Source organism: Polypterus senegalus, chromosome 18 (genome assembly GCF_016835505.1).
Source record: "Polypterus senegalus isolate Bchr_013 chromosome 18, ASM1683550v1, whole genome shotgun sequence".
NCBI classification, from domain to species: domain Eukaryota; kingdom Metazoa; phylum Chordata; class Cladistia; order Polypteriformes; family Polypteridae; genus Polypterus; species Polypterus senegalus.
This window is the reverse complement of record NC_053171.1, coordinates 73,329,286-73,356,262: the sequence shown is the minus strand read 5'-3', so window position 1 is coordinate 73,356,262 and position 26,977 is coordinate 73,329,286. Positions and strand designations below refer to the sequence as shown.

The 26,977-nt window shown below is 40.3% G+C and overlaps 1 protein-coding gene across 1 annotated transcript; it reads left to right on the top strand.

Annotated features, from left to right (window-relative positions):
- Positions 1-1,065: 1,065 nt before the first annotated feature.
- ubr7 (ubiquitin protein ligase E3 component n-recognin 7) lies at positions 1,066-23,514 on the top strand. The gene is made up of 12 exons (XM_039741454.1): positions 1,066-1,135; positions 1,364-1,506; positions 4,530-4,663; positions 10,172-10,232; positions 12,383-12,478; positions 13,014-13,067; positions 13,159-13,264; positions 13,562-13,680; positions 14,493-14,672; positions 18,298-18,466; positions 19,994-20,055; positions 22,672-23,514. The coding sequence occupies exons 2-12, from the start codon at positions 1,378-1,380 to the stop codon at positions 22,744-22,746; spliced, it is 1,185 nt and encodes a 394-aa protein (XP_039597388.1). The 5' UTR covers positions 1,066-1,135; positions 1,364-1,377; the 3' UTR covers positions 22,747-23,514.
- The last annotated feature ends 3,463 nt before the right edge of the window (positions 23,515-26,977 follow it).

The following is a 26,977-nucleotide window of genomic DNA, read 5'->3' as shown; positions in this document are numbered from 1 at the left end:
CTCCTGCTCTTCAGTCAAATGTTATTGTATCACCATAAGTATTTTCCAGTCAGTAATTTGGTTCCTATTCAAGCACTGCTCCATCTTACCTTGCAGAAACTTTGTTGTGCCCCTAACGATGACAATCCAGTACTGCACAAATGATAAGGTGACTGTCTGGCACACCATGTCCTGGAAGTTCTGGTCTCCTATTCATCCACTTTTAGCGGCTGTCAGTTTTACCACAGGGATGCCAGTCTATCATAGGGGCACACTGGTGCACGTCTGCACCCAGAGTTACCTAAAACCTTGGCATGTGAAAGAGTAACGGAGGACATTGGAGAAACACCCAAACTCGACAATTGCAGTCAGTTGAATTCATGTCCACGAAATAGCGCTAATGACAACCACCCTGTAATAACCGCGAGAGTCACGCTGAAATATTTTTTTGTCGGAGGATAAAACCGGTCCAACGTACAGATCTTCAGATCAGAAGCCCCCCGAGTGTAATATATGTGATGTATCAGTTTGATCTTCTTCTTTTTACGTGTTTTTGGGGTAAACCTTTGGTGACCAGATTTTAAAAGTCTCAAGCCGGAACACAGCTTCTTAATCAAGCTACCAAACGGCGGGTGGGGTAGGATTAGTATATTAGTAAATCTGTCTCGTGCACGTTCGTAAGACGTATAAAACAATCGAAGAGTGGAGGAGCTTAGTGGACTTTCGATAACGCACGGCGAAGCTACATATGCGACACGATTTATCTTTATCAAAGAGCCAGCCAGTTAAAACAGGCACATTAGAACTTAGGACTTGGCTTATTAGAATAAGGACGAATCACCTTTTTAGAGCGGAGAAGGTTTCGCCACCCAAAGTCCTAGTTAAGCGTTCTGTGGACTTGAGTTATTAGTATATAGCCACGCCCATTTGTCAGTGCCAAGCATGGGGCGCCCACACATGTCTACTTGAGCCTTCCGTAGCCTGTACTCATTAGCATATTATCGCGCCCATTTGTCAGTAACGGACGGGCCACGCCCCCATCTGTCTTACATCAGACACAGTAAATGGCGCTGGGGCATCACAGCGTCTAAACACTCCATCTAATCACACTGTTGTTTGTTGATCCACACGCTGCCAAAAAGTCATCTCGTACGAGGTCAGTCCTCGCTGCTGGGTTTTATCACAGTACTTTGAGCTTACACGTTGATAAATAAAGGGCAAAGATGCAGAAGTGATGTCTGGCCAAAAAACGCGAGTTTACGTCCTCCCTTCCGCACATCACAGCGCAGCGCCACTTAGAAATCCCGCCCATCTCCTCCCGCGTTACAGTCTGCCCCGGAACTAATAACACATATTGTTGCGCTTTTTTTCCTCCTCTTTCCAGGCTCACTTATAAGGATGGCGGCAAACGACGGAGATGAGGCTGTTCTGTCCCTGGTTGATGTTCTGGAGGAAGATGAAGCTTTGGAGGACGAGGCGTGCGCTGTGCTAGGGGGCAGCGACCCAGAGAAATGCTCGTATCCGGAGGTAAAGGGTTAGAGTTTTCTGGACGTCAGTCGTGGTTGTGCGAACCTGTAGATAGGCTTGTCATTTGTTAGCGCAAGCAACTGCATTCCAGACAATACCCGAAAAGAGTCCCCAAGCCTGTGCCTTTAATCCTTTTGAAATTTTCATGAATTGACACCAGTATGGCTCAGGTGAAGTGATGGCTTTATTTCAAGGCTCGTCTAAAAAGCCTGTTAAAGAAAACTGGAATGGCACAAAGTTAAAGTATTTGAATGTTGTGCCCTTTTTTGGGTGGCATCAACTATTATTCTAAGATATCATGAAGTACTGCGCTGTATTCATTTTACAAAATGCCATATAGTATGGCAGTCAGACCTGAACAGAGTCACGGGGGCCAGCATAAGACGCAAAGTGGGGATCAAACCCAGGACAGGGTGCCAGTCCATTGCAGGACAATATAAAATTGTAGGCTTTATTACTGTTAGATACCATACCATCTGTCTAGCTAACTCAATCCTGAGTAGGGGTCATGGGGAGGCTGGAGCCAATCCCAGCAAGCATATGGTACAAGGCAGGAACAACCACTGGATGGGGGGCACCAGTCCATCACAGGGCAAACACAAACTGGCAAAGTTTAGTGCCTCCAGTCCACCTAAGTGGCACATCTTTGGACTGTGGGAGGAAAACCATGCAGACACGGGGAGAACCTAGGATGCCTTAATGTAAGGCGGCTATGCCGCCCATTACTGTTGGATGTTTGCCTTCAGGGAAAAATTAAAAAAGGAAGAAGTTCCAATCACAGTGAGGTGCCTAATTTTAAATGTTTATTAGGTTGTGAGATTGGAGATCAGAAATATTTATTATGTTTTTGTGCCACAGAAATAAGAGCTACCAGTGATGCTGCAACCGTATATTTAATCTTGTGATGTGCCACTCTCATGTTTCATGTTCAGCTCCACAGGTGTCTTATTTGTGGTACTGCCATAAAATTTAACATGTCTCCTGATGTCTGCTGTTTTTGTAAGTGGAGTTTTCACTGTTTGGATTGAGTAGAATTTTGCATCTGTTTCAGTGATTTGGGCTCCAGTTCCCCAAGGATGTGCTGTCTAGTCAGTTTGTGCACTTACCTGCTCTGCTCTTTGGCAACAACTGCATTAGCTTCCTCTGTCTGGTCATTTTTTGCCATATCATTTGTGAATGTACGTTGTTGATGTGTTTGTAAGGAGTTTTTGACCTTTTTAGTGGACTGTTGGATAACAGCCTTGTGTCATCCTAACCCAAAAATCTTTTTCAGGCTTTGCTTGTCCATCAGCCTTACCCATCCATCTATCTATCTATCTATCTATCTATCTATCTATCTATCTATCTATCTATCTATCTATCTATCTATCTATCTATCTATCTATCTATCTATCTATCTATCTATCTATCTTCAGCTGTATTTATCCTTAGTTTGATCTCTCTTGACTGTTGTGGTGTCACCTAAAATGTGTCTTTCCCACTCATATTAATAAAACTGGCTGCCCTCTGTTACATCCTTCTCACACAGTTTCATCGATGACAACCTCTCATACAGTGGGTACGGAAAGTATTCAGACCCCCTTCAATTTTTCACTCTTTGTTATATTGCAGCCATTTGCTAAAATCATTTGAATTATTTTTTTCCCTCATTAATGTACACACAGCACCCCATATTGACAGACAAAAAAAAAGAATTTGAAATTGTTGCAGATTTATTAAAAAAGAAAAACTGAAATATCACATGGTCCTAAGTATTCAGACCCTTTGCTCAGTATTTAGTAGAAGCACCCTTTTGAGCTAATACAGCCATGAGTCTTCTTGGGAAAGATCTCCTTGCAGATCCTCTCCAGTTCTGTCAGGTTGGATGGTAAACGTTGGTGGACAGCCATTTTTAGGTCTCTCCAGAGATGCTCAATTGGGTTTAAGTCAGGGCTCTGGCTGGGCCATTCAAGAACAGTCACAGAGTTATTGTGAAGCTACTCCTTCGTTATTTCGCTTAGAATTAAGGCCAAAAGGTTCTGTGTGTGGAGACAACCAGGCACTGCTCATCACTTGTCCAATACAGTCCCCACAGTGAAGCATGGCGGTGGCAGCATCATGCTGTGGGGGTGTTTTTCAGCTGCAGGGACAGGACGACTGGTTGCAATCGAGGGAAAGATGAATGCGCCAAGTACAGGGATATCCTGGACAAAACCTTCTCCAGAGTGCTAAGGACCTCAGACTGGGCCGAAGGTTTACCTTCCAACAAGACAATGACCCTAAGCACACAGCTAAAATAACGAAGGAGTGGCTTCACAACAACTCTGTGACTGTTCTTGAGTGGCCCAGCCAGAGCCCTGACTTAAACCCAATTGAGCATCTCTGGAGAGACCTAAATATGGCTGTCCACCAACGTTTACCATCCAACCTGACAGAACTGGAGAGGATCTGCAAGGAGGAATGGCAGAGGATCCCCAATTCCAGGTGTGAAAAACTTGTTGCATCTTTCCCAAGAAGACTCATGGCTGTATTAGCTCAAAAGGGTGCTTCTACTAAATACTGAGCAAAGGGTCTGAATACTTAGGACCATGTGATATTTCAGTTTTTCTTTTTTAATAAATCTGCAACAATTTCAAAAATTCTTTTTTTTGTCTGTCAATATGGTGTGCTATGTGTACATTAATGAGGGAAAAAATTAATTTAAATGATTTTAGCAAATGGCTGCAATATAACAAAGAGTGAAAAATTGAAGGGGGTCTGAATACTTTCTGTACCCACTGTATTTCCTTTCTGTGTCTGCCATCCAGTTCCTTTTCTCATAACAAATATACCTCTGCCTTCTGAGTTTGGTGGATGTGTGTGCACCTCTGCATACCATCTGTATGTTTGTGCCCTGTTGCTCATTTTAAAAACTGCCTGAATGGATAACTACATGCCTAGAAATGATGTACATATCGAGGATTGGTTTGAAGCTTTTAATAAGCTATGGCTGCTGTTTGAATCCACTGGACCTGTAACTCTGTTTTTTTTCTTCTTGCAATTAGGGCTACGTTAAAAGACAAGCGCTGTATGCCTGCAACACCTGCACACCCAAGGGCAGTGAGCCAGCCGGAATATGTCTTGCCTGCAGTTACAAATGTCATGAGGGCCATGACCTATTTGAGCTGTACACCAAAAGGTAAGCAGCACTGCGTGTCGCAGACTTCAAATCCCATTACTGCCTGAAGGGATCCTATTCCGTTGGGCCCATGAGTAATGCTCTTAACCTGAAAATTGCTCCAGGGACCCTTTAGTATGGCTGACCCTACACTCTGTCCTCCAGAGGTCATGCAAATTCCATTGAGGGATTAATACAGTGTACCCAAAAATACCTAATGCTTAATGGAGCAATCTATGGTACAATGGAGTAGCACTGGCACGGGGTTAAGATTTAAGCTGAAAGTGAACTTCATTATTAAATGCTTTACAGAACTGTCAGGCAGACAGTAACAATAAAATGAAGAAATAAAGTGTCTACAGACGTAAGGAAGTTGTTACTTTACGTTTAGCTGATGCCAAGGGAAGGTCAATGTCAGTGTTTGATTAGTAGTCTAGAGTGCCATCACAGGATGATACTGTAAAGGTACTTGAAACGGCTGCTATGTTGACAGGGCTGCGTAGTACTTTCCCATTCCTATTTAACATAAGCTTTTACTTTTTAAAAGGTTGTTCTTAATGGTTCTTTCTACTCCTCTTTGTGTAAGATTCAGTATTTTTCTCTATTCCCTGTGGTTACTTCTGTTTGTTGAATCCATACTATACCTTGAGACTGTTGCTGGTTAACACTTTGAACCTAGCAGGCCAGATTTTGGGCCAGTCACATAATGGTATATACCCGAAAGGCTGGTATAACAGCCCACCAATCTATCGTCAAAACCGTGGAGACCTGAATAATAGCTTGCGCATAACTAATAATAATAATAATAATAAGTTGAATTTATAGAGCGCCTTTCACAAACTCAAGGTCGCTTTACATACAAAGCTAAAAAAAAAAAATGTACGCAGAAGACACAAGTTCGTAAAAGAGGAAAGTTTTGAGTTGATATTTAAAGGTGGGAAAAGAGGAGCAATCTCAGAGAGACTGAGGAAGAGAGTTCCAGAGTTGAGGGCCCATAACACTGAAGGATCTGCATCCCAGGGTGGAGGGCTGGTGCGTGGAGATTACTGCTCGAGGACCTGAGAGAGCGACAAGGAGTGTACAGAGCTAAGAGCTGAGTGAGGTAGAGGGGGGGAAAGGTTATGTAGGTCTTTGAAGGTGAGAAGCAGAATCTTGAATTTAATCCTGGGTGGATATGGTAACCAGTGAAGTTGGGAGAGAACCGGGCTGATGTGAGCAGAACGCTTTGTGTGGGTGAGGACTCTGGCTGCAGAGGTCTGGATGTACTGTAGCTTTTGTATAGATTTTACAGGGAGCCTGATGAAGAGGGAATTACAGTAATTGGATAATCTACAGTAATGTTAAAGTATGCTGCATTACATTACTATACTCTCTGAATCTTGCACTCCATCACATCAGAGGCATTTTTTAAAAGGCCTCTATTCCTGTCTGCCATTGTAACCCAGCTGGCCTTCGCTATATTAAAATATGTACGTATATTCTGCTATCCTTTTGAACTGTCCTGCTACTTGCACAAGTTTCAGTTTTTTTTTCTAAGTTACAGGTCAGTTTTGTTTTTTTGGTAGGTTTAAAGAAGGACACAGATAGGATTTCAGTTGTAATTTAGCATGGGTTCCACACAAAAACTGTAGACACGTAGTGTGTGCCAGGCAGTACATGCCAGCAAAGAGAACATTTTCCCTTCTGCTGCACAGGAAATTTCTTACTTCAATGACCTCACCTTGGGACATCTGTGTTATGATGTGACAGGTGTACTGCTCTAATTAAAGTCCCCACCTGTCACTGTCCCTGGAGCAGGTTGCAATGCACCTAAAAGAGTTTGAGCACTTGATGGCAGAAGTGAGAGCCCCACAGGGAAGGAGAGATGTGGGGTGACTGATTCAAGGGTGATGAACATCATGTGAAGTGTTCTTGTGCGTTGTTTCTGGCACTACAAACTGTGCAGTTTTGGCATTAGGTTAATGTGATAGATGATAGAAAATGATGAAAACTGAGACTGAAAGTGATACAGCTTGTTCTATAGTATCAATTTATTGTTATAAGATTGTTACAATTATATAATAAAAAATATTTGTTTTTCAAAATATGTTTTCTACCATACCAGTTGTGTGAGCAATTTTTAACGGCAATTTACACCAAAAGATTACCCTTGGTGCTCAAGTACCTTTGCTCTTTGACACCCTCTCACAAATTTCCCCTAAATTTCTTTATCACATAATCATTTTGCAGTGTCAGGAGCACCTCTGGCAGTTGCAAATAAAACAATTGGCTTTCTGGCAAGTTGTCATTTCCGTGTCCTACAGCAATGGAAAAATTCTGTGCAGATTAGTCAGCCTGTTTTATAGAGGGGTGCTGTGGTAAAGTGAGGTCTGTGGCTGTACCACTTCCCTATTTTAAAAGGGGAAGCATGAGTAGAAGGGAATCAAGAAAGGACAACAAGAAAAGATGGAGGTGAAAGAGACAAGGCAGGAAGTGGAATGAGCCAGTTTGAGTGAGCTAAAGGAAGGGAGCAGGCTCGAGGGAGAGAAGGCAGACAGCTGGGTTAAGAGAACCCCTTGAGTGGTGCGAGAGGCTGAGGCTCAGGGGACTGAAGGCGTGATCATTCTGGCTGAGTAACTCAAGGAGCCAGAGTGATATGCACTAAGGGGAGCGACTCGCCGTAAAAAACTGGGCAGGCAGCGGGGGTCAGGGAGGCTTGGGAGGAGACCTCCAACGTGAGCGCCATGGGCGTTGGGGTCCCAAGCCTAGGTCCAGAGAGGGAGCCATGCCGTAGCCATGGGACAGCAGGGACCTGGACTTGCAGAAGGTCAGCTGCGTGTGTCAGCAGGGCGACTCCTCAACCGCATGGTCCGTATGGGATAAGCAGAGGAGCCGCCAGTGAGAAAGAAAGCACCAGGCTTCTTAGTAAAGACCGTTTCCAGCCAGCTGTTTTAAACTCGTTTTTAGTGGATTTAATTCTTTTGATTTTAATCTCCATGGAACTTTTTATGGATTATTTATTATTGATATGGGAGCACTGCCCTTTTTGAACACTTGTTTTTTAATAAAAGCACTCATTTACTTTTACACCATCCCCTTGCTTCATGTTTGTTTTGACCCCATCAGCCACACTCATCTCGGTTACGGTACTGATGGTATCGGGTTCAAGAGGGAGCAAGAGGCTGGCTCGCACCATCGCAGGTGCTCTCAGATCAAGAAAACACTGCTGTGTCCGTTTACATTAGGTTTATGGGTTGTAATTGTGTCTTGTATTGTGCTTAGCATGCACGAGTCGTTGTGTCACTCACTGGACTCTGTAGTTAGGACAATGTTGGTGCGCCCACTACCACAAAGTTCAATGAGGACCTCACTTGCATCTGATAATCAAACACATTCTCATACTCCAGCCCCGTGACTGTTAGCAGGCAGGCATAATTGACCTACTGTTTGTAAGCTGATGGTCCAATGTATACTCTGGCATTAGGGAACCATCAAAACTGCATGCAGGAATATTGTTGACTGTTTCTGTGTTTAAAACAAAAAAAAAAAAAGTTTACCTAAAAACCTTCAGTGTATTAAAAGGCAAAAGGAAATCCTCTACTCATACTTTGTTTAGTTGCTTCATTTTTGAGTATTATTTGTGTCTATTGATTTGTTGTTATAATTATGAATTCAACTTCTTTTTGAATTTTTGTTTTGCCTCATGTATATTAATAAAAGATCTCGGCACTTCACAACGGCTGCTCCCAAAGGAACAATATGGGAAAGCATTTGAACAAAATGATTGAAAATAGAGAAATTACACTAATATAAACATGTCCTGTTACTGTGCAGTAGAATACATATACAAGGCCACTACGTAGTCGTATAGCACAGGACATGAGAAGGTGCTGTGGTGCCATGTTTCAGGGCCCGTTACCAGAGAGAAAAGGGAAGACCTTTAATATTTAGACTTTATTTAAGACTGATAATTCAATGAGGATGTAACATCAGGCACAGAGATCAGTCAAGATGATGTAAAGGTATGCCTCAAATACAGGGCTGCGCACATCAGCCATCCAGGCATAGCATGGCCTATTCTTTCAATGCAATTTTAAAATTCAAATGGGGTTTTTAACAAATGACTTTGCATTTTTGCTCTGTAGAAAGAATTTGGTTTAGTAGATGTTGGGGTAGCTCTCATTTAGAGGAATATGTGAATGTTGAATTCAATTTGAATTTGTGCAGGCACAGAGCGCTGTGGCAGCTTCTCAGGTAAAAAGCAAATATAGATTGTGCAAATTACTAAATACAGAATTATTACATATAAAGACATATTTCTTATAATACACAGAAAACAATTAATGGACAGACATTGTTGGTTTCCATATATTTTATAAATTGTTGAACCAGTTGACAATGGAGAAGAGGAAAACCACAAACAATGTTCACAGCATCCTTGAAGATAAAGTATTTGAGTGAAGAAATCCATGGTCAATTGTAAGAGAGGAAGTCAAATATAAGTCAGATGCAGTCAGAGTCATGGAGACCTAGGCCAACTAGCCATGCACTCCATTCCAGTGACAGAATCTTTCCATCCAATGATTCCAAAGTTCCAAGTGGGAAGCAGGTACGTAGTTTGGCGAAATTGGGTAATGGATCAGGCAAGCTGGAGTAGGATGGGAAAATGTTGGGGTTAATCTGTTATTTGATTTGGATTTGAAAGTTTTGGTGTGGCTACTGAGGTCCGAAAGCTGGTATCAATACAGAAATCCAAATTTTAGCACTGCTGTAAATCAACTGCAAGGCTGTTATCCTGTGAGGCCCTTCTCACCCAAGCTGTTAACTCTCAGAAACATGTCTCCTGGTTCTGTTGTGGCTTTGGATCTCCCAGACCTGTTCCTGTCAGAATTTCCTCCAGTGTCCATGTTGTTTTTTGATGGTATGGGACACTGGACTTGTGGACACCTTGGCTTTCTTTGCAATTTCTCTAAAGGAAAGACCTGCACTTGTGAGTGTTATTATAGCCCGTCTGCCTTCCTTTGATTATGCCTTTTTTTTTTTTTTTTCTTCACAAAATTCATAACAATATGAAGTGTGATATTGTCGAAATAAGGTTTGTGGGTGGCACATAGTTTGTTCACACACTGCTTTTCTAAGGTGTTTGTAAGGAATACACACAATTTGGGATACCTGTAGGAATTGCTTGCATCTACTTTTAAAGATTCATTAACTTCCATTGTCGGGGGAAAGTTATTAATGCATTACTCATTTCCCAAAGAAGGCTTTCTTGTAGAACTATGAAAGTTACCTTACTTTTCAGGTTTTGTTAAGCTAAACGTTTTTTTGTGTTTAACCACTGCCAGTCTTTTGACCAGTAGTATATATAATTTTTTATTTATTTTTTTTTTTGGTCATTTCCAAATGACTCACTGTGTCACATTGACTTTATATAAAGGAACGGCTACTGCATTCATTTGGGATGGGACTTTCTACTCATCTCCTTTGGTCTTTAACCTCATTACATTCTCATGATCTACTAATGGTTTATTTTATTTTTCTTTCTTTCAGGAACTTTCGTTGTGATTGTGGTAACAGCAAATTCAATGGATTTGAATGCAAGTTGTTTCCTGTGAGTATTTTTGTGTTTCTTGTAACAGAAACCTCAAACTTTGTTCTCCATAGTAGAGAACAGAAACATTTCAGACCAGCTTTATACAAAATAATGAGGGGAAGGTTTATGGGTTGGTGTGGAGTAAAAAGAAAATAGCATAGTGCGGTTTACCCACTTACTGTGTGTCTATTGGGCTCACTCACCACCTTGCTCTCTTGCTAATATCACTAGAACAGCAGTCCTATCAAGTTCACCTTCAGCCCTCACATTTTTATCACTTTTATTCTTGAATTAAAGTCTTACCTATACTTTGCGGTCAAAGTGTTCGAAGCACTGATGGACCCACACCTTGAATCACTTCAGTTCATCATCTTGAATGCTGTGCTGCGCCTGGACTCATTAGCACCCTGGTATTCCTGAACCTCAGATCTTTAGTATTATTTAAGTGCCTTGCACTCATTATGTAAACAGCAGTGCCCAATGATTTCCTTCCTCCATCCACATCATGACTCGGGGCACATGGTCTTCCCACCTGTCCTAAGTGAGACGTTTGAAGCACTGACTTATTGTCTTGATGTTAACTTGTCATCTGGAAAAGCCTGCTATAATTCCCCTCTGTCATTTCTTGCACACACCAGTTATTCAGAATGTTGATGGAAATCGCTCTTTTGTGACCAAACATGTTACATCCCTAAGGGGCTTCTTTCTGTCCGAGTGGAACCTGTGTATACCTATGTAGGTAGGTAGGACACAGGCAGACATTGTTTTGTCACCCAGCACACATTTATTTACAATGGTCAACATGCACCAATCACCCTCAGTCCAGGCCCTCAACAATGCCTCTCTTCGCCACCTCCTCTCCTCCGAGCTGTGTTCTCTTCCACCCGACTCCAGCCATCGAACAGAGGGAGGCTGCCCTTTTTATAATCACCCGGATGTGCTCCAGGTGCCTTCCGATAAGCTTCCACTGGCACTCCCCAGTGTGGCGGAGATTGGCTGCCCTCTTGCATCCCAGGGAAAATACTGCCCCTCTCCGGGTTCTTCTGTTTTCCAGGCATCCCAGTGGGACAAGGTCCCCGGTCGTCTATCACTATGTATATGTATATGTATATATATATATTTTTTTTTTTTGTTAACTCGAATTTAAACTTAAATTTTACATAAAACGGTAATTCTGACCTTTATGTATAAAACTCAAAAAAATGAAATGTTATGCTACTTGATCAAATCTGTAGTAACATTGTAGATGTGAACATTTACATCAGAATGAATAGAGAGAAAGCAAAACAAAAATCGAAATATAAATGAATAAAAACAAACAAAAGTGCACAAACCACAGCAAGAGATCAACCACATGAAACAAGCATCTTAAACTCAAGTCATTCACTCCGGAGCGCAACAGGTGGTCTTATACAACCAGTGAACAGGAGGTGCAGGCTTCCACCGCAGTGTTATTCTCAGAAAAGTTCAGTTTCCCAGGCAAGCAGGATTTTAAAAACCAAAAACACTGGCTTGGAATGAAGGACATCGAAACAACCCCACTGAAGTAACTTTGGGTGCTGTGTACCACTTCTAGGACTGCACATCAACATGTTTATAGTAAATGTGGAAAAAGACAATCCTTTGATTTTTAGATTTTGGGTCATCTTTACACTTGATAAACTTTATTCTGTCTTTTTTGTTTTGTGTTGGTGGTTTAAGGTTGTATGTTATCCAAATATCTACTCTACCACAGTAATAAAGATGGCAGACTGTATGATATGCCACATCTTAGGTTCAAGGCATGTCACTGTATTGTGAAAAAAGAGGGTCACAGTTTTAATAAATCTGAATGCTTCCCCTAACAATGACAAAGATTTGAAAACGGCTGTCTTAGACTTGTCATCTTCCAGTTTATTGGCAGTGTCCTCAGTAAAGTGAAATTCTTAGTTATGTGTCTCTTGTAATAAAATTCCAATGAAAGACATACACAAACAAAATGTAATACACCATGTATGCAGTATTGTATGCAAAATATATTTGTAAATGTTAATTCATATACTGTACTGTATAATGTGTGCACACAGTGTGTTATAAGATATTTGATCTTATGATCAGCTATTTGGTAAACTTACTGAAATTGTTTTCTAATCAGCCTGCCTTTTTATTATTTTTTATTTTTTTGGAAGGATAAAGATAAAGTGAATGTAAATAATAAATATAATCAGAACTTTTTTGGATTATACTGCACCTGCAAGAGGCCTTACCCAGATCCAGAGGATGAGGTAAGACTCCTCATATGAGTGAATACTACTACATGTGTTTTAAATGTATTTTGTTTGACAAATTGAAACAAAAATGAAATAACAGTAGACACATCATCTTAAGTGGTGACTTTATGTGTGTGAATGTGCAGGGAGTTGAAAATATTGAACTAAACAATATACAATTCAATAAACAATGCAAAAGATGGTTGTGCAGTGACCTGGTGTAAATTACACAGGACCCAAGGCCTGCTTCTGCAAAAGCAATTTTTGAAATTTTAGGCATTTGCCTTCTTACATTTGGATGGCCCTTTTTCATTTATGAAGGCCACAAATGTGTAACATTTGATGAGCTTATGGCCTCCCCTTAGATTACCAACTTTGCTGTGCGGGCCCTATTAGATAGCCCAGAACGGGCCCTTATTTTTTCTTGGAGATGTTTAATCCTGACATGTTCAGTTTTGACGTTCAGTGGGCTGTGATAAAGTGTCTTTTTGGACTTGTTTAGATTTACCCGATTTGTTTGTATTTATTTTATTTTATTCCCATGTTTCAGGTTTCAGATGAAATGATCCAGTGTGTTGTTTGTGAAGACTGGTTCCATGGCAGGGTACTATGACTTGTATATCCTCCTGCTGTTTTCCAAGCTTTTATCTAAAATTAAAACGTGGTAAACTGTTGTGCATGATTTTGTTTTGCAGCATCTTGGTGCCATTTCAGCAGAATGCACAGAGCTCCAGGAAATGACTTGTGTGTCATGTATGAACAAATGTCCCTTCCTCTGGTATTATGCAGCACACATGGCAGGTAGGTTGGTCTCCAAAGGTTTTTATTTTGGTTATTTTTTTTAGACAAGGTAGTTTGGACTTTGGGCTAAAGCATTGCAAGTTACACACCAAAAGCCCAGTTTCTATCTTGCCAATTGGGAATAGTCGCAAAATATTTTGTTCTTAAAAGTTGATTTAAGGCATCTGCTGAATATATAAGAGACTGCTATGAAAGCTTTTTTTAGGGACATTGAACCTATTGCACAAGGGTGAGGGGTTTAGGGGAGTTTATTATATATAGATATATATATTTTTTTTATCATCTGTTTGTTTTCAGTATCATCAACTCTACTTAAAGAGGGCATAGGTGGCCAAGATGAGACAGAGCAGGCCAGAACCAAAGTGACTGAAGAAGCCCAGGAAGAGGCCTCCACCAGCACAGAGTCCCAGAAGGAGGTGAGGTTATTTCTTTTTCTAGTTGAGAAAGAGCTTAGTGCTTAGTCACTTTGGGAAGCATAAGATATCCCTTTTATGGTTCCCATTTCACACAAGCCTGATAACCCACAGTTTATGAGCCAACTACTGCTTTGTTTCTGGGACAATTAAAGAAGTCATAGAAAATGTCTTTGATCCTTTCCTGTTTGTTTTTTCACCCATTGTTTTGTGTGCATCTCACATTAATCATTTGACATTTGAGAATCTTCTGTAAAATCACTGACAAAGTAGACAAGAACAATTGTGACTGGTGGATATGACTGTAATTGGTCTGGAAATTAGTTGGGTTCTCTCAGCATATGTGAATGTACTGAGTTAACATTAACCTGTCTCAGGTAAGAGTTAAAGAGGCTATTAGGCATCATTTCAAGGACTCGTGTTATATTCTGTACATTGATATTCTCCATTGAGTGCAGATCACATGCTGTGATTGACTGACTTTATTATGTGTATTTATTTGCATGGTTCCAAAGGCCTTCCTGTCATGTCATCAGTCTCATATCACTTAGTGATGCAGCCATGTTTATTTAACCTTGGGTTCTCTTCAGGCATTCTGATGGTAGTTTTGCTATTGTAGGAGTCCCATGGAAGATCCCAGCTGAACATTTTGCATGAAATTGTTGCAAGCATGCAGCAGTTAGCAGTGTCTCAGGACAGGGACTGAAGTGGTCTTAAAAAATAAAACCTAATGATTTTATAATTACACAGCAGTACAAAAGATTAACATTAATTAACAGAAATCTGAATCCATGAGGTCTGTGTTCTGTCCACAGGTTACAACTAATGGAGACAGCAACTGTAAAAGAAAACTGAGTGTGAACGATGATGCCGGGTGTAACAGCAACAGCTGCAAACTACAGAAGATGAAAGAAGGCGGATTTTCATCAAAGAGCTCGGCCGTTTACTGGCCACAATCATGGCGTTCCAATCTGTGCACTTGTCACAACTGCAAGGTTTGCTGCCTTTCACATGCTTTTGCATGAAAATGTTAAATAATTAATAGTTCTTCTCTAGAACACTTTACAGTCATGTGAAAAAGAAAAAGTTCTATGTTTTTATGTATCAGGACACAATAAAAAAACAACATCTGGTCCTTACCAGGTTCTAAAATGATTTAAATCTAACCTCGGGGGTAAAATAACAAACAACAGATTCCACCTTGTCATTATTTAACAAGAATGAAACCAAAATTGAGACGCCATGGGTGCAAAACTAAGTACACCCCATGATTCAATACCTTTAGCAGCAAAAACTTGTAGTAATCGTTTTCCTGTATGACTTCATTAGTCTTTCACATAGTTGTGGAGAAGTTTTGTCCCACTCTTCTTTACAGCATTCCTTTAGTTCATTGATGTTTGTGGGCATTAGTTTATGTACAGCTCTCTTAAGGTCCTGCCACAGTATTTCAATCTGGTTGAGATCTAGACTTTGCCTGGGCCACACCTTGGTTCTTTTCTTTTTCTGCCATTCTGTTGTAGATTTGGTGGTGTGCTTGGGATCATTGTCATGTTGCCAATTTTGGTCAGGTTTTAGCTGTCAGACATAAAGCCTCACATTTGACTCTAGAATACTTTGGCACACAGGGGAGTTCATGGTTGACTCAGTGACTGCAAGGTGCCCAGGTCCTGTGGCTACAAAACTAGCCTAAATCATCATCCCTCCACCACCATGCTTGACAGTTGGTATCAGGTGTTTGTGCTGATATGCTGTGTTTGGTTTTCGCTAAACGTGGTGCTGTGCATTATCTCCACTTTGGCCTTGTCTGTCCAAAGGACAGTGTTCCAGAAGTCTTGTAGTTTGTTCAGATGCAACTTTGCAGACCTAAGTCATGCTGTCATGTTCTATAGGGAGAGAAGAGGCTTTCTCCTGGCAATCCATGCAACCATAAATACTTGTTCAGTCTTTTTCTAATTGTAGTTGTCATGAACTTTATCATATAACATGCTAACTGAGGCCTCTGAAGTCTGAGATGTAACTCTTGGATTTTTGCAGTTTCTCTGATCACTGCAGACTCTGACCTTGGGGTGAATTTGCTGGGACATCCACTCCTAGGAAGATTGGCAACTGTCTTGAATGTTTCCCACTTGTGAATAATCTTTCTCATTGCAGAATGATGGCATTCATATTGTTTGGAAATGGTCTAATAACCTTCCCCAGATTGATGGGAAGCAACAGTTGCTTCTCAGAGATCACTACTGATGTCTTTCCTGCTTGGCATTGTTTAAACACATACCTAAATGCTCCAGACCAGTAAACTGCCAAAATGTCTGCTTTTATAGAGGTGGTCACACCTCTTTTCAGTTAATCAAGTGCAGTTGATCAGCAGCACCTGACTGCTACTTACTCTCTTAATTCCTATGGAAGAAGTAAGAGTGTACTTAATTTTTCACACACTGCTTCAAGCTTATTTTTGTTAAATAATTAATGACACGAATATATCATGTGTTGTTGTTCATCTGATTTCTTATTTACCTAATTTTAAGACCTGCGAATGACCAGATGCTTTTTATGTCCTGATGCATAAAACTTTAGAATTGAAAGAGGGTGTACTTTCTTTTTCACTTAACTGTCATTTAGGAGAACACTGTAAACACAACAATGTTAAACGTAAATAGGTTTTTAAAAAATCTGTACAGGTGGCATAAACAAAATGAAGTTACTTTTTGGTGTATGACAGTCAAAATCTGCAAAGCACTTATTCTGCATGCATCAAGTATATCTGCGGTGTGCGTTGTCCTGAGCCAGAGATAGAGAAGTCATGCCTAAGGTGTCCAGTTAGGTAGTTTAACATGGGGTCGGCACATTTGAGTGTTCACTGAGAAATTCAGTGCGGGTGTTTTCGTCATCCAAGTAACATCAGTATCTCGATTCACTTTCAATAAAGTATGCATTTTTTTTTATATATATAAAAAAAAAAAAAAACTACGAAATTGCTTAGCAGTTGAAATCATGCATCACTTTCTTTTGATTAAAGTGTCCACCAGAGGGTGAGAGCTCATGACCTGGTTTATATACACCAATATAAATTTTATTGCCAAGATCGTAACAAGGTCCCCCTTTTTGTCTGAAGTTAAAATCGAGGCAAGTACTGCATGTTACAAGAGTGCTTCCATGCCATGTTTTATCTTTATCCTCCAGTGGTGAGTGCTTCTTTGTTAAGCTGATGAATAGTGCAGTAGATGCACTGCAGTCAAATTTCTCTTTTCCTAACTGAGTGATAAGCTGCTGGATTTGTTTTTTTTTTTTTTTGCTTTTTTCCTCTGAATCCTGTACTGACAGTCAGATCAATAGGAGAATATTTAATCCCATGGTCTCATTTTCCCCATCTGTCCATCCATTCTTTATTTAAGCTCCTCATCCATCCCAACAAGACTGAGCATAAGATTGCAAAAAGCCCTGAACTGAATGAAAATGTGCAGGTCAAGTCCAGTTCCCCTTTCTTTCTGGGAGCCTCTCAGACCTGATACCATCAGTATCGTAATCGAGATGAGCTGGTCAAATGAGGATACACTAAGCAAGGGAATGGTAAAAAAGTGCAAACGTGCTTTTAATAAAAACAAGTCCAAAACAGTGGCCAAAGTGCATTGCTTCCATATCCATAATAAATTATCCAATAAAATGAATGTGTCTGTGGTGAATAAAAAGTTATAATAAATATATATATTAAAACCAGAGGTTAAAAATACAGTCATTGAATCCTTGGTGTTCCTTATAGTAAAGGATGATCCCAGCCCACCACCTTTTCGTCTACCTGGCTCACCAATGATTCAGCAGCAATGGTCTTCATCACCTGACCCCTGTCTTGGCTGCCTCCAAACAGCTCCAGCCAGACCGTCCGAGGTCAGTACTCCTCCCATCATCCTTTATGCACACGAAGTCATACTTCAGATCCCTGGAGAGGTCATCCGCTATGCACTCCGCCCACTGTTCTTCTATCCCAACCAGGTTGCAAAGTGTCCCGACCATCTTGTCTCCAACTATGCAGTCCTTCCATTATGGCCTCCCAGTTTGGATTCTTGTCCATCCTTTATGTCAATTTCACTGAACATCACATATTTAGTGTGTACACACCTACACCTGCTTGGAGAGGTCAGGTTACTGTGACATTCACCCAGACAGACATGAAAAGAAGAAACAGAAACTCCACTCCTTGAGCTGGCTGGTGTTTAAACCCAGAACTTGATCAGGCAGCTGAGCAAACCAGTGCTGCACTATCCTGTACTTGAATATTCAAGTTATAGGTTTAGGCCTGGAAACAGGTAAGGGACCCTTGTTTCAGCCTGACAAATTAGGTTAACTATAGTGCTTGTGTTCTGATTTTATTGTCTTTGTTCATTTTCTCCAAATTTTAACTTGCATGATTCTGGAAATGGAAGAAAATACAACACAGAATAGACCATCTAACACAGCAGGTTGAGCAGATTGAGTAAAAAGTACAACTTGTTTTAAACAAATGGCAGCTCTTGTTGAATAAGGTCAACTCTGAAAGTGATTTCTAATAAATCAGTAGTTAAATAAGTGCTATGTTCATGATGTTTGGGCCAAACTAATCAGTGCTTATTCTGTTTTATCTTTTAGAAGTTCTATGCTGATCTGGAAGTCCCATTTCTGGTTGATGAGTCCGATACTGTATTAGCTTACGAGAACAAAGGCAAAATCATTCAGGAGAATGACCAGGAAAACCGAGATCCTCTTCTGGCTGCACTGAGCAGTATGGACAGATTTCAACAGCTGGAAATGATACATGGTGAGCATTTTTATGATTTCTCATTGGTTTGTTAAGTGTTCAAGTTTTACCATGGTATAAGTCATTTCAGTTTTGCACTTCTACAGGTATTTGCCATATTTTATTTTTTTAGCAATGCTGTAATAGGTGTGTGTGTGTTTGTCTATTTCATTGAGCCTTATTAATACAATTAAAATTTCTTAACTGACCAATGGGCTGGCTTGGCTGCTTTCCCACATTGAGAACTGTAAAGTATGTTTATACTCTCCTCCCTCATGTCAAGGCCTTAGCTTTGATTTCTCTCTCAACTCCAAGCTCATGGGTTTCTAGACAGGAAAGCCCTGCTTGAACTACTTCAGGGTCCTCAGACCTGAAGAACTTCTGTAATCACAAATGCTTTCCAGAGCTCCTGTCACTGCACATAAAGAACTTCCCCAGGTGACTCGAGTCCGGAACACCTCTACAAGTGCATCATATAGACATACACACTGTAAGGGCCATAGACGCCTGCAACGGTCTGGTGAATGATGGGTTGTATCGAGGGTCATGCACTTTTCAGCAATGTGCTTACTTTATCATATTATCCCTAAAACAGTTAGTTCTGGGGATTCATCCCACATTTATTATCCTTCCCTGCCTGCCAGACCATCCAGAACACCGACAGATGTGGTTTTGCTAATGCCATACCTTGACAGAGTGTGGGTTGAAGGTTTGCTCAAGTTGCCAATTTCAATTTGGTTTACTGCTCACCTTTCTGGAGTACTGGCCTTTTTTGCTTTAACTACCTAATTGTTGATTTACCGTAGTTCAAAAACATATTTATGCATGCTCTTAGAACAAAATAATGTAACTAATCAGATGAGGTGTAATCACTTGTATTGTCAACACATTTGTTAAGAGAGGATGAAACCATAACGAGATTAATCACTGTTAATAGTGTCCTGCCCCATCCCAATATATGAACAGAGACGTTGCATTCATTCTCTGACTGAAATGAGCACAATTGTTAGTTTTCAAACCAGTTTATGCAGTTCAGGGTTACAAAGGAGGGAGACCTTGCATCCATCCACAGTTTACACATGCAGGACTGTGGGATGAAGGAGGACTTGCAGTGCCGACAACAGGTGACTTGAAGCAAGTGACCATTTGATATGTCTACGCTTGGGATGACACAAATTGTTCCATTTGTTAATTACCAAAATAAAATTTATTTAGTGTTTCATTGCTTCAAAGGACAAGGCACATCTCCCTATTAATGTAATTTGTTAACAGAGATTCATAATCACCATTGTTTTTCTGTTTTTGCTATGATACAGAAAGGTTTCAAGCATTATAAAATGTCACTGGTATTGGTATAGAACAGAAAGATTCTGGTATGACTTCCTCAGTGTTAACTGAATATCATGCAGAACTGGTGTTTAATTCCTGCATTTGGTAATTTAACAGGCAGCTGGTAATTTTTACACTTTTACAAAAAAAGACTGTAAATAGGAGGAAGGCCATAGCTTCATAAATTGGCTTTAATTCATTACCTTTCTTTCCTTCCAGAATATAATGATTTGAAAGCTGAGCTGAAGGATTTTCTGAAGAGGTTTGCAGATGAGGGAAAGGTAACAGTTGTATTTGTTTTTAAAATGGTCACAGTTAACACTCAATTTGCACAGAGTAGTGCTTGCAAAGCACTCCATGATGCTGACATGAATGACTAAAAGAAGTAAATGGTGCATGCACATAGCCCAATTAAATACTGCAGGGCACAACATAATGTGATATGCAGCATTTGATAGTCAAGGATGGCCATTGGATTGGGTCTGCTGTTTATGCTGTGGGTTTAGTGGCATTGGGTACGGTGGTTTGGAGGACTGAGCCCCCCAATCTGCTATGTAAGTATTACAGGATTTGGCACATTGGAAGGAGATTAACTCCAGACTTGGGACACGCGTGGAGAGATGAGCTGTGTCAGGTAATCAGGACTGGCCAAGCAAGTCTTTCTTAGTCTGGAGTGTGGAATGAGATCTTTATTAAAAAGTAGTGTCCCTGATTTCAGAAACTGTATTTTCAGAGGCACACAGAAATACTGTAGGTGAAACAAGAACAAATATAACAGTGGTCTGCATTAGGAAGTAGCTGTGGTTTAAAGAAGGTAACCAAGAATAGCATTAAGGCATTTTATAAATCAAAACTACAACTGTGTCGCATTGCCCAACATTTTTTTTATAAGAAAAATTAACATTTTGAAAAAAAAACATTTTGAAAAAGAAATGTTGAAGTACTGCTTATAATAGTTCTGCCCTGTTTGTTCTCCTTTGATTCTTCTTTTGAAGGTAGAATTTTCAACATTAAAGCATCAGTTAAATTGGAATGGAAAATAATTCAAGTACCTCCAGGGCTAGAACTGACTCCTTCCAAGTCTGTTAAGACAGCTAACAGACTTACTTTCAGCATGGACTTGGCTCTCACTTTTTTTTCCCTCTTTTACAAATGAATACTGATGTACCTTGAACTTTTTCACCGAGAACATGCCACATTGTCTTTAAATTAAACTGTTGTTTCTGTCTACTTTAATGAAAATCTTGATCACATTGTCCATGTTTAGAATTGTACTTCTGGTTGTGTTTTCTGCCTAATGGCTTGTGGGATATGCCTCAGTAACCCTGCCTTGGAGAAGGTTAGAACAGTGATGTATTCATCCATCTTCCAAACCTGTTTATCTAGGGCAGGGCAGCTGGAGCCTATACTAGCAAGCTCTTTTCACATAAGTAATGTACACCCACACAAATACTGTATTATACTTTGTGTTTATAAATAGTTACAAAATAGTTACTTCTGAACTCTTTGAAGTGGCTGATTCACTGGTACAAAAAAAAACCCCTCATATGACAAGCCGTTTGACTCATCTTGATGTCTAGTTATGCCAGACTTGGATATTTTTGATGTCTTGCCATTTTATGCTATTTTGAGGTTGCTGATCATGACTATGATTGTATTTTTGATGTTTAATTTCTTACTGGTGGACCTAGCCCTCTAAGGGCCACTACCAGAAGGTTATAGATGACAAATTTCAAGCAAAAAGCATGTGGGGTGTCATTTTTAACTATTTCAATGGCTGTGATTACGAATATGAGGTTATTTTTGATCCTTTAGTGTACCTCTATCAAATGGTGAAAACTGACAAATTTCTATTACAATCCAGAATGTTTAGACATTAATGTTCAAAGTTAAGGCATCCATTTTAATATTTTGCATTTTTGACATAACTCTAAATTGTTTATTATGTACTTCTACATTATGAAGCAAAGAGTTACATTTCTTAAGAAAACCCCAAATTAGGACAGCTTAATGTAATTCAGACTTTATTTTACCATTGTTTTAACAGCAAATCAATGGTCAGGAAATTAGCAAAAATTAAACTAATAGATGAAACCCCTTATTATGGCATAGCTTATACCTTCAATTTCCTTATACACTGAAGTCTTGGGGTAAGCGTGTAGGCAGCTTTTTACAGAAAAATCAATCTTGTTGCACTTGGTTGTGATGGCTCATTGGCCCATTCTTTTTGTTTCCATATGTGTATGTTTGTATGTAGGCTTGAGTGTTGGATCAATATTAAAATTTCGGCTTTGGTATCAATACCATCTTTCAGACCTCTGTACCGGTACCAAAAGGATAACTCCAAAACCCTCTTTTCCTCCAGCAGCTTTGCTGTGCTGCACCACCATGCCACACTATGCACTGCCTGCCTCTTGATAGTTGAGAAGTCCTGATCATGTCGAAGCAGTAAGGTTTGGTCCCATGGTGACATTCAGCTTTCACAAAACTACAAGCTGTGACGCTGTCTGAACGCTCCTACTGTGTCGATTAATCCACGGTTTCCTATCCTTGCCGGATGAGCGTCCAGCAATGCTCACAGTAGCATGATTGAGGCTTTGTCTGCAGGCCAGCCAATTTGGCAGTTGTTTAAGTTGGGCATTCTAAGATGTGGAACAAGAAAGGAAATGGACTATTAATTTCCAAGTGACTCTTGTCAATAATGTAATTTGAACATAAACATTTTCAGAAGTTAGATTTTTTTTTTTTTTGGGCCTGACTTGACATTTGTTGTGCTTCATGCTTCCTGGTCCCGTCTGTGTGCCCACTTCTTTTTACTTTTGTGCTCTTCTCTTTTCATGTGATAGTTGCTTGTATTATATGTCCCAGCTACGGTCCTCTTTCTCTTCTTTCCTTAGGTAGTGACCACAGAAGACATCCACAGATTTTTTGAAGAGCTTCAGTCCAGGAAGAGGAGAAGGCTGCAGTATTAACAGCTCGGGCATTCATCTAGTTGGTGATGAAAATGTTACCTTTAAATCTTTTTTTTTTTTTTTTTAATGCAAATAATGTATTTCAAAAGTACTGCTCATATTTCTGGTGTGTGCCAGAAAAGCCTCGAGAATGAAGACGTTGCACTTGAAGTGACGGCTGCAAGTCTTGTCATTAACCGGACTGATGTGGATTTTCGACGGATTGAAACTTGGCATGTTCAGGTGGCCACATTTTACAATGTGTGACTTTGTTGAGTTGCCGATAGCCTTTGTATCCCCCTGGTTGTTTGATTCCTGTTCCTGTTTCTGCTATCAAGTGTTTTTTGTGTTTTCCTGGATCAGCAATCCCTGCATTTCAGTCATTAGGTTCTCTGAATACATGGTGAGCTCTTCGACTTTCTTTCAGGGTGTGTGTGTGTTTGTTTGTGTGTATGTGTTCATCAAGTCATTTGTTCATTCTAGCCATGCAAAGTCGTAATGTATCACTAAATGAACCACCCAAACCATAGAAGTGCAGAGAGAGGAAGACGGGCAAAGTGTGTGTGAGGGTGAGTAGTGACTCCCTGAAACAAATGAAAAGGCCATGGGCGACATCAACCACCTTGGATGTGTCAGGGGATCGAGAATCTTGTGAGGACCTGGGGAAGTGGCCAGGAACTGACAGTTGAAGAGTAAAATCTCCTGTGCCATTACAGCCAGACTGCAACTGTGTGTGTGTGTGTTTCATCTCACAGTTTGCTCTGTTATTAAACTTGTGCCCACTTTTAATGGTTTAGCCTCTTAGCCGCATTCATCTGAACTAATGAAGATTTTAAAAGCTCTCACTTTTATTTCTGATTTCTGTTTAACTTTGTTTCTGTATTTTTTTTTTTGAGAATTAAAGTCGAGACCATTCTGTTTGAGCTATTGTGATTTGTAGTAAAGCATTGTGGATAGGAAAGTCAACTTTACAAAACAGTGGTGCTGCTGATCCAGGACAGTCTCTAGGCCGCAACCTCATAGTACAGGCACGTGAAGAGGTGGGTGACGGCATGTGTGTGCCAAACTGTCTGGGTTAAGGGCGCTACACACACCCCTGAGGCCTGCTTTAACAGACCCGTGGCCATATGATGGTAGATGGGGGTTGTGTTGTGCTTCCATGGAAAGATGGACAAGGTAGTCTGGTAAGCTCCAATTGGGTTTAAATGAATTGGAAAGTGCACACTGGGGTTGGTGTGCAACCCATCCACAGGCTATGCACTATGAGTGAATAATAAATGGTTAAAAAAGCACAAGGTCCACTTAACCCCTTTGTCCCCATGGGGTTCCTCCCTTCTCTTTAAGATCCAGCAATCAGGGTGCTGACATGATGTTTGGGTCAAGATCAAAATATTTACTGAGCCACTGCAGCCTTTCCTTCGTAAGCTGGAAGTTTCCTTTACCTGAACTTTCTTCACTTTCTTCTTTTTCCTAATCTTCCTCCATAGCACTTGGCAAGCCAACCTAAGGTGTATTTGAACTTGATTCATGGCAGTGAGGCGCTTGTTTATTGGCCCAGTCCTTGCAGGTTGGACCCAGAGGCTGGTACGGCTCCATTTTGTTTTAGATGTCGACCCAGACTTCTGGTTTGTTTTCGTGTTGCCCCAAAGGGTATGAAGCTGACAAGCTTGATTTAGGATCCCAGCTGGAGCACACAAACAAACCCTTAATCAATTTGGACACCTGCATCATTTGATATGGGTGGTGGAGTGACACTTAACTGCTAGTGACCAGCAGGGAGGTCCCCATCTTTAAGTCATGTTGCTGGCCTTGTGCTTCAACGATAGGTGAATCAGCTGTTTGTTTGGCCAGAAATCAACTGCTGGGCCTTTAACCGTAGGTCAAACAAATGTGATGGTTGGTTAGTCCAGGTGTGAATGAGTCATGATCTGGTCTGGCATCCCATATAGGTTTAGTTCATGAGAGCTGATTATATCTTGCCAAGCCTTGGTCCCTGCAGTGGAAAAAGCTGCTACTGTAAAATGTCAGATGATGGTAGGAGGTCACTCACATAGTGCGTCCAAATTCATGTCTGTTGTCTCAGCCTGCTCACCCTTACCGAGTAGGCTGTCGTCGTCACTTCACTGCCTTCTCAGTGTGACCAAAACTCTCCTCGACATGGGGACCTCAAATGACATCCTGCTGGTGTGGCATCAAGAGACCTTCATCATCATCACTTTCTATTAATACTTTGAAGAAACTAATGGAGGAGCTGCATCACGAGAATTTGACTTGATAAAAGTGTGGTCAGCCCTGTTGACTATCAACCAGAGGCTTGGAATTCTCCATTGTTGTTTTGCACAAGCTGCAGTCCTAACAACAACACCATTTATTTCTATAGCATGTTTTCATACAAATGATGTAGCTCAAAGGTCTTTACAAGATTAAGAAAAAAATACAAAAATAAAATTAGGCAATACTGATTAACAAAGAATAAAGTATGGTCCGGTGGCCAGGGAGGACAGAAGAAACAAAAACTCCAGAGGTCTGGAGAAAAAAAATAACAATCTGCAGGGGTTCCAAGGCCATGAGACCACCCAGCTCCTACTGGGCATTCTAACCAACATCAGTGATCTCAGTAAGTCCTCATGGTTTACAGGCTTCACATAGAAGAATTTGATGATGGTGGTCATGTGGACTTCTGGTCTTTAATCCGTCAATGTAGGGACATCACAGTGCTTTGATCAGCTGCCACAGAAAACCGGAAAAAGAACAGAAGAGAAATTAGGGGTTAGTACGGATTTTGGAGCCACCATGAATGATAATGATAATTGAATGCATATACAGAGTATCAGGTTTAAACTAAAATGAAGCTATGAGAATGCCATGTTAAAGTAATGTGTTTTCAGCAGTTTTTTTAAAGTGCTTCACTGTATTAGCCTGGCGAATTTCTACTGGTAAGCTATTCCAGATTTTAGGTACATAACAGCAGAAGGCTGCCTCACCACTTCTTTTAAGTTTAGCTCTTGGAATTCTAAGCAGACACTCATTTGAAGATCTAAGGTTATGATTTGGAATATAAGATGAGAGGCATTCTGAAATATAAAATGAAGTGAGATTATTTAAGGCTTTGTAAACCATAAGCAGTATTTTAAAGTCAATTCTAAATGACACAGGTAACCAGTGTATTGACATCAAAACTGGAGAAATGTGCTCGGATTTTCTTTTCCTAGTTAAGATTCTAGCAGCTGTATTCTGCACTCGTTGCAATCGATTGATGTCTTTTTTGGGTGGTCCTGAGAGGAGTGCATTAAAGTAATCTAGCTGAATGAAAACACCTCACACAACTGTATTTGACTTGTCCATCACCCACCTACCTGCACATTACACTTTTATACTTCTGTTTTAATACTTTATGCTACCTCTATTACTTATTATCTATCTGCTACTTATTATTTATGTTTATCTTTATACTTTGGTTTTGGCATTTGGTGTGGACAGCAAAGAAAGAATTTCATTGTACAGGGAAACATGTTTCCTTACTGTGCACATGACAATAAACTTTGAACTTGAAAAGTGTGAACTAATTTCTCAGCATCTTGCAATGTTATAAGAGGTCTAACTTTTGCTATATTTCTTAAGTGAATAAATGCTGTCCTAGTGAACTGATTAATATGCGATTTAAAATTCAGGTCAGAGTCAATAATTACCCCTAAATTCTTTACCTCTGTCTTGACTTTTAATCCTAATTGATCAAGTTTATTTCTAATACCCTCATTATATGCAATTTTTCTAATCACTAAGATTTCTAATTTCTCCTTATTTAGTTTTGAGAAAATTACTACTCATCCATTCAGAAACACAAGTAAGACATTGGGTCAGTGAACCAAGAGAGTTGGGGGCATCAGGTGTTATTGATTAATACAGTTGTGTGTCAGCTGTGGTAGCTCACGTTATGCCTTGAGATAATAATGTAAGGGAGGTTATGGTAATGTTAATTGGCTCCTGTTGTCTGCATGTTCTTGAACATCAGTGGCACACAGATGACATCAGACATCTGCTGGGTCATTTTCAAAACCACCCAATGAGAGGTGAAACATTAAACTCTCCTCCTGTATTCACTGAGTGACTCCATGGGGTTATTTGTGGCTGTTGACACCTTTCAAAGAAACATGGGATCCATCTGTTCATCCAGTTTTTCAACCTGTAGATCCTAAAGTTAGGGTCCATTTTAATGTCACTTTATTTTGTTCATAAGTATTCCTTATTTTTT